The sequence below is a fragment of the Haplochromis burtoni genome, unplaced genomic scaffold (assembly GCF_018398535.1).
Source record: "Haplochromis burtoni strain Fernald_Lab_line unplaced genomic scaffold, NCSU_Asbu1 Contig_84, whole genome shotgun sequence".
Taxonomy (NCBI): Eukaryota; Metazoa; Chordata; class Actinopteri; order Cichliformes; family Cichlidae; genus Haplochromis; species Haplochromis burtoni.
The window spans coordinates 1841114-1854111 of record NW_024582445.1 but is presented as its reverse complement, the minus strand read 5'-3'; the positions used below and the strand labels follow the sequence as shown (position 1 = coordinate 1854111).

At 38.0% G+C, this 12998-nt stretch overlaps 1 protein-coding gene across 1 annotated transcript in view; it reads left to right on the top strand.

The window, feature by feature from the left end:
* The window catches only part of LOC102305675 (glutamate receptor ionotropic, kainate 3), a 95395-nt gene that overhangs the window by 57819 nt on the left and 24578 nt on the right, over positions 1 to 12998 (top strand). The window contains exons 5-9 of the mRNA XM_014334606.2: positions 2067 to 2120; positions 4652 to 4822; positions 5415 to 5558; positions 9728 to 9835; positions 11836 to 11949. Of these exons, the coding sequence (XP_014190092.1) occupies positions 2067 to 2120; positions 4652 to 4822; positions 5415 to 5558; positions 9728 to 9835; positions 11836 to 11949 (591 nt within the window). The remainder of the gene's footprint in view (positions 1 to 2066; positions 2121 to 4651; positions 4823 to 5414; positions 5559 to 9727; positions 9836 to 11835; positions 11950 to 12998) is intronic.

The following is a 12998-nucleotide window of genomic DNA, read 5'->3' as shown; positions in this document are numbered from 1 at the left end:
TTTTGATTCTAATGATTGTCAGTCAACAAAGAGCTGTCACTATGATGCATGGAGCAGAGAATATGTAGGTGGTCTGATGCTCTTTGGATGTCAGGAACAGGCTGGTGGATCCCTCCACCCCCACCCCTCATTCAGTTTGCTGTCAGCTTCTGTTAACATTTTGCCAAATGCATCATCTCCTCAAAAGTTATTTGAATAACTCAGTCCACCCCAGTTATTGAGATCTAAGGTGACATATATTCGCTCTTGGCCAGTCTGCACATCTCGCGCTAAGAAACCAGTGTCCTCTTGAGAGAAGTGGTGAGAATGCTATAAGGCAAAAAAGCTCCAGACAGTTGTCTTCCATGACTGAGCCGGCCAGAGCTTTTAGATAGAAATAAGGGCAAACTACATTCATTGCTGACTGCCTTTTATGTGCCATGGATCAATTAAAAAAGCTCCTTAAACATGCATCTGTCAAAGTGTGTGCTGTACTGTATAGTACTGTGACCTTACATATAAAACGTTATTGTACTTTGCTGTGATACATTCTACAATAAATTGTTTGTGAGAATTTACTTTACGAAAAGTGCATTAGACACAAGTGCATCATATTAACTGTCAATCCCAGGTATTCATCCAAGCATTATGTTCAGTATCAATTACATGTCTGATATTTTTTCTTTAATTAATAGTTGGGTCTTTAAAATATCAGAAAATAGTGAATAATTGCTCATCGTAAGTGTCTCGAGACATTAGTGATATATTCAAATTGCTTGTCACATCAAAGAGAACAAAGAAAACACTGATGAGATATAATTTAAGACATTTTTACTTGAGAAATTACTAAAATGATCAGCTGATCTTTTTTTTTCCCCCCTCTTTCATATGTTGACTGACTGGCTAACCATTTTACCTTCGATAAAGTCAGCTGTGCATACTGTCAGTTTGGTAAATCTTCTTTATTTGTAATGCACGGAACAATTTTTAAATAGAATGCGGTGTGATTGTCACTTAAGACTTGAAATGCAAAATTTTGAATGGATACCATCTGTGCTTTGATTAGCTGGCAGCATTCACTATATTTATCAGCTGCTATTAAGGCAGACTGGTCCATTTATACATTTACAAAAAGGTTGCTCCAGACTAAGATAATGAGTAAAAATGAAAAGCATTGAATTCATTTGTAATGAGACTTGCATCAGGCTATTCATCATTGCAATCTGGATGATGCGACTGAATTTTACTAAGCTTTACACTACCTCTGACATGCTTTATTGGAATCATTTCTTTTGTCATAACAAAACACTCAGTCCTGTCTTTCTTGCAGCATTCTCAGATTTACAGGTTGTCCTGTCGTCACACTCGTCAGACTGGGCAGGCATATATAATAGAAGATTACCAAAATAAAGAGTAAAATAGAAGGCTGACAGAGTTACGCAGCATCGGGAAAATTACAGTTATTAATGAAAACTCCTTCTTATACTATAAAAAATAAAATAAAATTTCAATGTCATGTGTTTAGCTGTCTATAGATGCAGAAATAAATTTGCTACCACATGAGCATAACGTCTTATTTACATAACCTTGGCTGTTTTTTCTTTTTTTTTTTAAACAACAGATGGTACAATTAAATGGAAAACACAGCCACCATGGGAATGTAGTGCCTTTGAATGTAGATGGAGTGAAACAAGTGGCAATGATGGAGTGTTCAGATATGAGGCAAAGATTACTGAGCTCTTTTGATTGAAAGCTCTCTTGTCTGCTGGGATAACGTCACATGCCTCGAGGCATTCCAAACCATTTAAATGCATAGAAAAGCATCAAGCCATTCTGTAATTCTGTGGACCACATATGGTGCAGAAATCCCAGCAAACGGCAGCAGAATCTCACCCGCAAAATTAACAGCATGTTGGTCAACATGCTCGTTAAAACCTCTGTCTTTTCCTGCATTCCTTTAGCATTGTTTATTCTGACAATGCCGTTGATTCTAAAATGCCCTGACACGACACAATTACAATCTTCTCTGTCCCGTCTCTACTCATTCACACCTTTCTTTCCCATCTTCTGTCTTCATATCCTTTCAGGCCCAGACCATGGGGATGATGACAGAGTATTACCACTATATCTTCACCACTCTGGTAATGTACCATGCTTGTTAATGCAAATAGAGTCTCGTTTGTTCTCATCTTCCCACCACTTGAGTTTTTGATGAATAGTGGCTAATTGCCAATGGAGTTTGGATCCAGTCCATAACATCAATTTTGTTTGACAAGCCGAAGGCATAATGGAGTCTTCTGTTTGCTGTAGTAAACACTTCGCTTTATAGTAAAGTCAACAGAAGTCTTTGAGGTAGCAGCATGGGGAGGAAAAAAAGGAAAACAAAAAAAGACAAACAAACAAAAAAAAAAACCAAACCCAGCAGATTGAGATTTAAAGCTGAATGTGACTTTCAAGTTGGTACAATCATTGTATATATTAAACACACACACATATATATCCTCTTATGTACTTGCAGTTTATGCAGTCAAGCAGCCAGGTGATAGTCTATATCATTTATATTCAGGCACTCAAGAAACAAAAGAAATCGCTGCACGAAGAAACAATGAATGACTGACTGAAAGAATTTAGGTTGATCATTTAGATATGTTTAACAGCTTTTGAGTATGTAACCGTTTCCCTCCCATCATGAGTATTTTTAGCTCCCGCTCTGATGAAATGATCTCATCTGACTAATACTAGCAGACCCAGCAGGGTACCATTGCTGCTCCCTACTGCAACCCTGACTATCTGGTGACTGAATGAGAATGAATACCAGCGTGTTCGGTGTTGTTCCTTTCATTCCCTGTTATTGTCTTTGTTTCTGCCTCCCTTGTGCACTCCGTCTCTCCGGACTTGACCAGTCTGTTGTGATAATGCAATATGACATAGCGGTCCAGGCGTGATGTGTGTCATCTTTCATGCTCAATAGCGTGTCAATGACATTGTTCTGCTATGTGCCATGTTTGTATAGCAAACTGGTTGGTTTAATAGGGAATGCAAAATGTCTTTTCATCGCCGGTGCACTAGTCTGTGTGTGTAAGTGCAGCAGTTTCCTGGCTTGTTCTCTAGCAAGATATTTACTTGAGGATTAACTGAAAAACTTTTATTTGATATGATTTTTTGCATCAACAATATTTTTCACATAAAGGCACTATATCTTTATAGAATCAGAGTGCGATATCTATCTAAAGCTGCAATATACTGTCAAATTGACAGACACCCCATTAAGAAGATTATACCTTGCGGCTTGATTTGATCCAAAATGATGAATACTTGCATGGTGTACATGGCAATACAATTTCCTCTCGATGGAATTCACTGATGTCTGTGTTTTATCTTCTGAGGTGAGGGAAATGCCGACTTATTAGAGCATGAAAAGGTAACAGCAGAGTGGTATCGGGTAATAACTTCCTTGTCCTTTGAAATGAGTCTGTCATAGCTCCCGCATTGCCATAGCTATCTCTGAGAACCTAAAGACAAGAACTTTGTTATGTTTGGTACCTGTACAACACTTCTGTGTGTATATAGATATACATTGGGGTTTTCTGGTAAAGAGATAATTGTACGGTTACACAAAGTTTGCATAGCATATGTGTGCGTGGAAGGCAGCAGTGCAAAATTCAGACTTGTAACAGATTGCTTTTCTGGCATTGCAAAGGGGCTAAAGCAACCCCTTTTCCAAAAATGCAGTGATGTGTAAATCATTGCATTGTGTGCTTGTAGCAAAATCAAAATGAGGGCAACAATAAAATCTCAGCGTTTGTTGTCATTGTTAAAAATAAAGACGTATTATAATATACTAAATTTTCTATCCCAGTATTTTTGGATACATAGATTTAAAGCTAAAAAACCTTAAACCTGATCTGCTGTACTTTATTGCTGTACTGCTTTCTAGTGGGAAGGGGGGAAAAAGATGAGAAATATTTCAGTGATTCAGAGCAACGACCGTTCTTTAGTAAGTGTCTTACACGCTCTTGTTCTCCCAGCACTAACCCCACAGGGTGCTAATGAAATATCTATGTTCATCCAAATGTCTTTTCCAAGCCCCCTGGCCCATTCTGACACGACATGTGTCAACATGTGACTTCACACTTCAGCTACAATGGCTTCCCCAGAAATTGCAGTGGCTCAAATTGAATTGCTTTTTGCTTATAAGGTACCAAGGGAATGCAAGTGTTGAATTATTAATATTCATTTTTTTTCCTTTCCTTGTTCTTTAATTCTTTCTGAGCCACAAGCAATAATTAGAGTCTTGCCAAATTACAAAAGTACCTATAGAGATCTATTCACATAAAAAAGCAAAATACATCCTGAGCTTTTAGCTTGTGCACTTGGTTCATCGTTTTGTAGGAACTAAAGCAACAAAACAAACAAACAAAAACAGTTAACAGGCTGGCTTTAAAAGGATTATCCAGCAACAAAAGCTATTTAGGTCTTTTGAGGTTTGCCTTATGATACAAATACCACTTTCCATGCCATACTTAAATCCTACTTTATTTCACCTTAATAAAGTTATCGCTTTAATCGGCTGCTGTGACATTATCTTTATGTGTGGGATTGAATAAATACTTAAAGACGCTCAGTGGTACTAATTAAGAATCCACTCTTCATTACTTCTGTCTCTCAAAAGGACCTGATGGCCATCGACCTTGAGCCCTATCGCTTCTGTGGCGTCAACATGACTGGTTTCCGCATCCTCAATGTGGAAAACCCTCAAGTTGCTTCCATTGCAGAGAAATGGTCAATGGAGAAGCAGATACCACCTAAACCCGATTCAGGCCTGCTGGAGGGCATCATGACGGTATGTGGTATATACTTTTGAAGTCAGTCTTAAAAATCTTTAATCTTGTGTGGTTTGGTACGAAATTACTCTTTACCTCAGGAATTATCTCTGCAGTAAGCTCTTTATTTTGGTCTTGTGCTTTACTGCTAGGCTTCAGCAATGACTGAAAAAAAGACAAAGAAGTTCATCTTACACATGGCTATCCAAAATTATGTGTATATAATAAGAACCAATTATCCTTTGAGATGTATTCATCACTCTTGTTCAGTTTAGTTATTGGGACGTTGTACCTTGATACATAGTATATTTTTAGGAAAACGATAGAGATGTAATCTTAATAAAGCTCTTTTGGGGTAGAGTGGAGCAGGATGCTTACAGCATGAGTGCACCAGCCACACACACACATAAAGGGAACGGAGACCATGTTTATTTTTTACTGTTCTCATCAGTAGTATAAATAAGGCAAGCAAAACAAGGTTGAAGGTTGAATTATTAGTTAGTGTATAATTGATGTGAAAATAATAATAATTAGTAGTAAGACTAACGGTGACTCAACTGTTTATGTCTTTGTAGAGTCTTTAGCTGAAACAATGTTCACCCCTTATTCCAGACAGATGCAGCTCTGACCTATGATGCAGTCCACATTGTTTCCGTCTCATACCAGCACGCCCCTCAGATGACCGTAAACTCACTGCAGTGCCACCGCCACAAACCCTGGAGATTTGGAGGCCGCTTCATGAGTTTCATCAAAGAGGTGATGGGGCATTGGCCTGTTAATATTTGATATAAGTGTTGTTTATATAGAAACATAGTGGCTGAGTGGTGAAAAGGACTACGGTGAGCAGAGTGAGAGCCATGTAGTCGTGTGGGACTTGGATATTTACCCAGCAAAATCAATCTTATCCACATACAAAGTGAACCAAGACTTGATAGACACATCAAAGCAGCATTGTTGTCAGCTTTATAAATTCCCTGTATTCATAACCTATTTTCCAGAAAGCATGTACTGTAACCTTTTGAAAACACAACTTGTGTAATCGTCTCTTATTTCATCTAACATGAGGCCCTGACAGTGCCTCAGAATTCAAAGACGAGTCTGTGCAAAGTGAGAGATTAAGGGTGTGCAGAGATGCTACTATTTGTATCTTCATTTGTACAAACAACAGAATCATTTGTATCTGTGTTTTTCACGGGTGTGGTCGTGTGTGGTGGGGAAGAGTTGAAAATGTCAAGTTACATTTTTCTCACTTAAGAAAATAACTCCAGTTAAAGCAAATTTGAATGACTGTACACAGGCTTTACTTTCTAAAGAAGATTCTACAACTGTGGGAAGCCTTTTTTGGTTATTTGGCAAAATGGATGTGTTGGTGGTGTTTGATATATGGTCAATATTTGTGACCAGTTTGTGACTAGTCCTGTGGTCAGCTTTGGTCACTATTCTTGCAGGAATCTCAAACACCACTATGATAACGGAGAGGAAATTTTCTATGTACATTATAATACCTGACCTGATACCCATTCACTCTTTTATACAAGAAAAGTATTCTGTTACGTAGGGCTGTTCGATATAACGATATATATCAGATGACGATATAAAAACGTCGATCGTTTCATTTTACGCTATCGTTTGTTTCGTGGTTTCGCAAAATAAACTGTTTACGGCAATATTTTTTCATCGTGTTGATGGTCACTGTAGTGGCTATATTCATTTCTTAAAGTTCTCTCTTTCTCTTATATTTAATATAACCACACTACGGACGGAAAAGCGCCTGTTTTATGCGTTGTGGTTAGCAACAACGATGGTAACAGCATCGCGTGTCCGCTTGTTTATGTTCCACATAAACCTTTCACAATAAAGCTCAAGATCCTGTTGAGACTTTTCAAAATAAACTGAATCACGTGAAAGAGCAGATTATTTACGGATGAGAATAAAAAGAGCCACCAGGTAAATAAACTTTAGACTCAAACGTTAGAACAGGCTTTTCCCCGCAGCACGCAGTGTAATGAATACTCACAAAGAAAACGGCGGCCGTTACAACTTATGTCTAAAAATGTATAGTTTCATGCATCTGTTAAAACACTCGACTCCAGCTACATGACACGCAGCTGGAAACACTTCCCGCAAGACGAGCTGCCCGAGATTCGTAGAATTTACAGAAAATGTTACATCTGTGTGATTTATAACGTTATGGGACAATAGAATTCTTATATCGGGATATGAGATTTTGGTCATATCGCACAGCCCTACTGTTACGTAATTACTTTTCCTAAAAAAAATGCAGTATGCTACTTAATTACTCCTCAGAGAAAGTAATTCAATACACTACTCGTTATATTACAGTTATATTACTCTGTATACTGACTTGAAATGAACATAACTGCCAGTTAATGATATAATCCTCAAGTTACAGTCCTACACAGCGACATAAAATGAGGACGTACATTATGTTTCTTTGAAATTTGTTAAACCCAACGCTGAAAATAGGTAGGACAAAATCACAATAGAGCTGTCATTGTGGATGGTCACCTTCACGTGTTCCCCCCCAAAAAACAAAAAAAACATGTTCCCTGTGTCATGCTGTTTCACTTACTCCACTTTGCCTTTAATAAAAGCAGCAATGGAGCAACGAGTAAACAGTCTCTCTCATTAATGTATGTCCACTGATCTGTATCTGCAACCAAGCTGCAAAGAGAGGGAAGAGTAGACGTGTCTATAGATCCTTGTGTGGTCCATTTGTTGGGCAGGACAACCCCAAATACAGAGTATCAGTTGCCACTCCCTTTCTAGTCTAGATTACCAGGAAAATTAAGTGCAGAGAAAACATCATCTGGCTTGCAGCCTTGTTCAGTGATAAGCACAAGTGGAATTGGGGCTCCAAAGGAAAATAAGTATAACCTTTCTTTGCCCTAATGCATTGCTTTCAGAAAGAAAGTGGGGGTGTGTGGGAGGTTTTAAATGGCCACGACTTGTAGCTCCTCCAAGACTTTGCTTCACCAACAGATGGCATACTTGAAAGAACAAATTCTGGTCTGGTCTTTCTATAAATGGTAGTAGACTCCCAGTAAGCATTCAAATACAGTGTTATAGCCAAATCATCATCTGACTTTGCTGAACAGGAAACACTTTTTTTTGTTTCAAGTGAAAATATAAGGTGGTATGATTTTTGAGTTGCCTGGAGATGCCTTTTTCTTAGTGGCAGGGATAGCAGTGCATGTGCTTATGTGTCTTGGGCTTCCCAGCAGTACACTTGAAGAGACCTGAAATTATAAAGCACACTAAGACTGTATTTGCAGTATTTTATTTTCACAGATATCTGAGTTCAGTTCATTTCATTTTAGACGACTCTGTAATTAGAAATTGGATCATTTGATTCATAGAACAAAGGAAGACGGGTGAAGATGGGTAAACTGATGAGTGAAACATACATAAAACGGTGTAACTGTATATCAAGCAGTTTTAATTAAAGCTAATTAGTTTTAATTAAAGTTTTTTAATTAATTAATTAAAAGTTTTTTATTGATTAACAGTACTGTATTATTACCTTTTACTCACAATGTTGCTGTTTTTAATCATTTAACAACACTAGGAATTTACTACATATACTATGCACTGAAATGTGATATATATTCTGTTAGTTTTTGGCTACACGTTGCCAACTGGAACAGGAGCTATAAAATCCCGCTGCTGTTTGAGATGCAGTAATAGACACAATTCTCTTTGCCTGCAAAGTCTGCACACCCTATATCTTACAAACGTCTGGTGTCTGTGTGTGTCTGCAGTATTTAGTTTAAAAAAATGCCAGTGTTAGCCATCTTGAAAGGATTAAAGTAAATTCAATATTATTACATGATTGTTCTTATGCAAACATCGTAAGTCTTAGGTTATGAAAGCTTAAACTCAGGCCTAATTTACGCTTACTTCAAGACAGGAGTGTGACATATTCTGAAGGTCGACTTCGCCCTTTCGATGTGATATGGCTGACGCATTTATGTCACTCTCTGAATTAGAGCTGCTTGAACATGCCACCCACCTATATGGCAATAGGCCAGTGGGAATGAGGTATGACAGTGTTTGGAAAAGCAGAGTGCCACAAATTTTTCCTTGAAGCCTCAATATTCTCATGTTCTGGCAAGCTACATGGTGGTTGGACAGCTATAGCCTGTAGTGTTGTCACAGTTTAGATTTTAAACATCAGAAAAGTGTTTATGATATGTAAAGATTCATTACCATGTACAAAGACCCTTTAAAAAAAACCTTACAATGCTGTGGTGTACACACTGGGGTGCAATTGCAACCATAAAACTAAAAGAGACAAAAATAAAATGAGTAGAGTTACTTCCTGAGTTTTTTATGATTGCTGCAATGGTCTGAGGTATGTTCGTGTATTTAGTACGGGCCTGCATGTATTTGCCTGTGCACACGTCTGTGGAGGTGGCAGGTATCAGGGAATCATAATAGGGGGCAGTTGTATGTTTTTCCCCTCATGGGGAATCAAGCAAAGGGAGACGGTTGTTAATTAACTCCATAGTCTGAAGGGAAAATGCGTTGGAGGCAGTGAAATGTAAAATGTAATTAAAAAAGAAAATGCAGCCTGTGTGATTTGTGTTTGTACTTTTGGTTCATGTCTGCGTGGGTGTGAATTTGCTTTCCGTGAACGTCAAAGTATGTTGTAGTGTGTTCTGTTGATAGGACTTAAACATCTTTCTCCGGTTTGTTGTTTCTTACTGTTGTTGACGTACCTTGCACCTTCTAGTTTTTGAAACATGTAGGAGCAGTACAATCAAAATATTATATACAGGTATATGGGTAGATGTGTACTGTATATAGGTGTCAGAAAGTAGGTATGCAGTAGCACTAAATTCTGGAAACATGGGTAGTTTGAGCTCATGCTGGGTAAAATATGTAGATATTTTGTCTTTCAGTCCCACTGGGATGGTTTGACGGGTCGACTGTCCTTCAACAAAACAACTGGTCTACGTACAGACTTTGACCTGGACATCATCAGTCTAAAGGAGGATGGACTTGAAAAGGTAACTATTGTTTAATGTAAATCCTCGTTAGATGAGGTGAAACATACAGCAATGTTTCACGGCAAGGAGTATATAAAATGTAGAATTTTCATCAAAAGAATATATAAAATTGCTCATTAAAATATATATATATATATATATGCATATTTCTGATTTTTTTAATGTTGAATACACGCACACTTGGCAATATCATTTACCTCCTAACAAGGAAGCAAATTGGCTGTTTCAACATAAGCATAAGTTAGTGGATCATAAAGCAAATTGGATTAGGGTACACATTAGGGTGTTAATTGCTGCCTCTCTTAATGATAATTTGAGGTGATGCCCAAAATGCTGTTTGGTGTTAATGGGCTGTATAAACATGTTTCACACAAAAAGGGGGTGTGGGGGACTAAAAGGTTCCTACTGTAGAACTTATTTTATTATACTGGAAGGCCTCTGGATTACAACAGCTATTCTCTACTAAAAGGCTTTCATACATTATGAATACATCAAATAGGGATAAGTCCCATTATGACTTCTTCAAGTACTCCCTAAAGGCTCAAGAATATATAATAGCAGGGGCTTTTCAGCTTGTAACTCCTCTGTTCCAGAATGAAGCTTGTAATACTGCAGCTTTGAAATGATTCTTCTTCCCTCTTTTATCGGCATCTTGTCCTGCATGTGGTCAATTAAGTTGAAGCGCAGTCATCTCCTAAAAGTATTTGATGCCATATTAGTGCATTCTCATTGTGCATCTGACAAATCCCACTCTAATGCATGCTAGGGTTGATCCGGCAGCGTGCTGCAGATTGCTGGAATTTTTTTTTTCCCCTTGTATATCCGTGGAATCGGCTTTGACTGTTTGAGCCTATTAAGATGTGGACTTTTTTCTCAACTAATCCATTGTAATTGAATATTAGCCTAAGTTTGAGCTCACGCTGGAATTATGAACAGGTTCTCAGACTGCCACTTTCACTCAACACTGGCATGCTCAGGAGGGTGAAATAAATGTAATGCTCTCCGTGTGGATGCATGAGTAAATAACTTTTGAATCCAGTCTTTTGCTAATCATGTTTAATGAATTGAGCTAATTGTAATTGGGTACAATTAGAAAGAATTTTGCAAAGCGGAAAGCATTCAGATATTTTTAAATCTCTCTCCTGGAGTCCTGTTTGGTTGTGTGACAAGCTGTAACTAATGTGCTTTTCAAATTAGAGCATATGCCTTTATCTGGATTAGGCAGGGAGGACATTAACAAACATTTTTCATGCTTTTTTTCTGGGGTGGGGGTGGGGAGCAAGTTTTTAAATGGATCCACCTCAAGCACAAATCCCAGTGAATATTAAAAGCGCTGTCTCTAGTAATAGAGAAAGAGGGAAGAATGGGAGGAGGGTTTGGTGGAGAGCTCGATTTGCAAACAGAGATTGTTACCGACAGCCACAGGACTATTTGTGCTAATGATATGTTCCAGAGAGTGTCTCTACAATATGCAGAGTTTTTTTGCTTCAGGGCTTCATGCATGTATAACTCCTTTTATTTGTTCAAATCTCTTGGCTTATATGAGGCTGTACAGCAAAATTACTTTCACAATGCAGTCCTAATGGCATCCCCATTCTCCATCTTCGTTTAAATTTACTGTGAGCTTGTTGTAATATTTGAAATATTCAATATTTCTATTGGTTTAATACACAGTCGTTTCTGTACACATGTTCATATTACATAGATTCTACATTTATATAAAAATGTTTTGATGTGATTTGATTTATCTGACTTATCGCATTGCAGTTCATTGTTCCAGCTTCTTTGATTTACCCATAATGCTTAATGCTTAACTAACCCCCTACTCCCCAAAATACACTGGCCTGCTGATAAAAGGTGACTCAGCCAATCATCTAATGCTGCCAGAGATGTGTTCAGCCTGGCACTAATGTGGGAGATGGTTGCCGGCAGAGTCTGCTAAGGTCATTGCTGATCAACAGAAAAAGAACACTTAGCTACACACTTTTCCTTTTGCACAGGTGGGGAAGTGGAGTGCGTCTGGAGGTCTTAACATCACAGAAGTGCCGAAGCGAAAAGGGATGAACATCACGGATTCTCTGGCTAACCGCTCCCTTGTCATCACCACCATCCTGGTAGGTCACCTGTGTTAGCCTGGCGTAAAATATGCCATACCCTTCATACCTTCCCAGTTGTCCGTCTTATAGATAACACATTGCAATCCAAGCCTTGCCATATATTTACTTCTTTTTTTTAGAATTCTTTAGGCATGCTTTATACTGAATATACTGCACTATAAGGAAGAGAAGTGGCTGCTAGATACAGTAATATGTTGTACTGACAATTCTAAAAATAACACAAATACTGACACAAATCATAGATATGATAGTAGATATTTTTTTATAGCAAAAGCAACTACACAACACAGACCTGTCAGTTTTGAGAAGCCCTGGGGCAAAGAAAAAAAAAGGAAACAAAAGAGTCAGTGCTACAATAAACTATTGCTGAGAATGCATTAATTACATGCTCAGATAGAAAGAACTTGGCAAGCCCTCCGCCACATCCACATTACCTTCATTTGTACAGTATTGTAGATTCCCAGTGGTATGTACTTAACACTGTCACTGGCTGTTGGGGTCTTTGTATAGCTATCAGGAAGGTGCTTGCACAGATGTTCGCCTGTACACCCCTTTGGGACAGCTACACAAGCTACAATGATAAACACTGTTATTAAGCCTATATTGGACTACAAAGCTATAATTATGAGAAGTGAGGTCAAGGTGGGATATAATTAATGCCTATCAGGTGGCATCTATGTTAATACTGTCTTATACAGGAGACATGAAACAAGGATTTTAGTGCTATACTAAAATATACTAGCACTAGTAGTTACAGACTCATTTCTGTGAGAGTGGTGTAGATTTTGGATTTTTTATCTGCACTTCATTTTCTTCTTAAAGATTATTTCTAACATTTTCCAACATTTTCCTTAATTTGCTTTTTCTTTGGATATCATTTGTTTAAGATCATAAAACTGACTATTTTCAAATTGCCGAATAGAGCTCCAGCTTAAATATCAATCTCATGTCTTAGTGTAATGGCATTGCATCAAACTGATTCCAGTGAAGCATGGAGAAGACGTCTGACAGCTTTATAGTGATAACTTTGTAGAAGAGATTAAGGC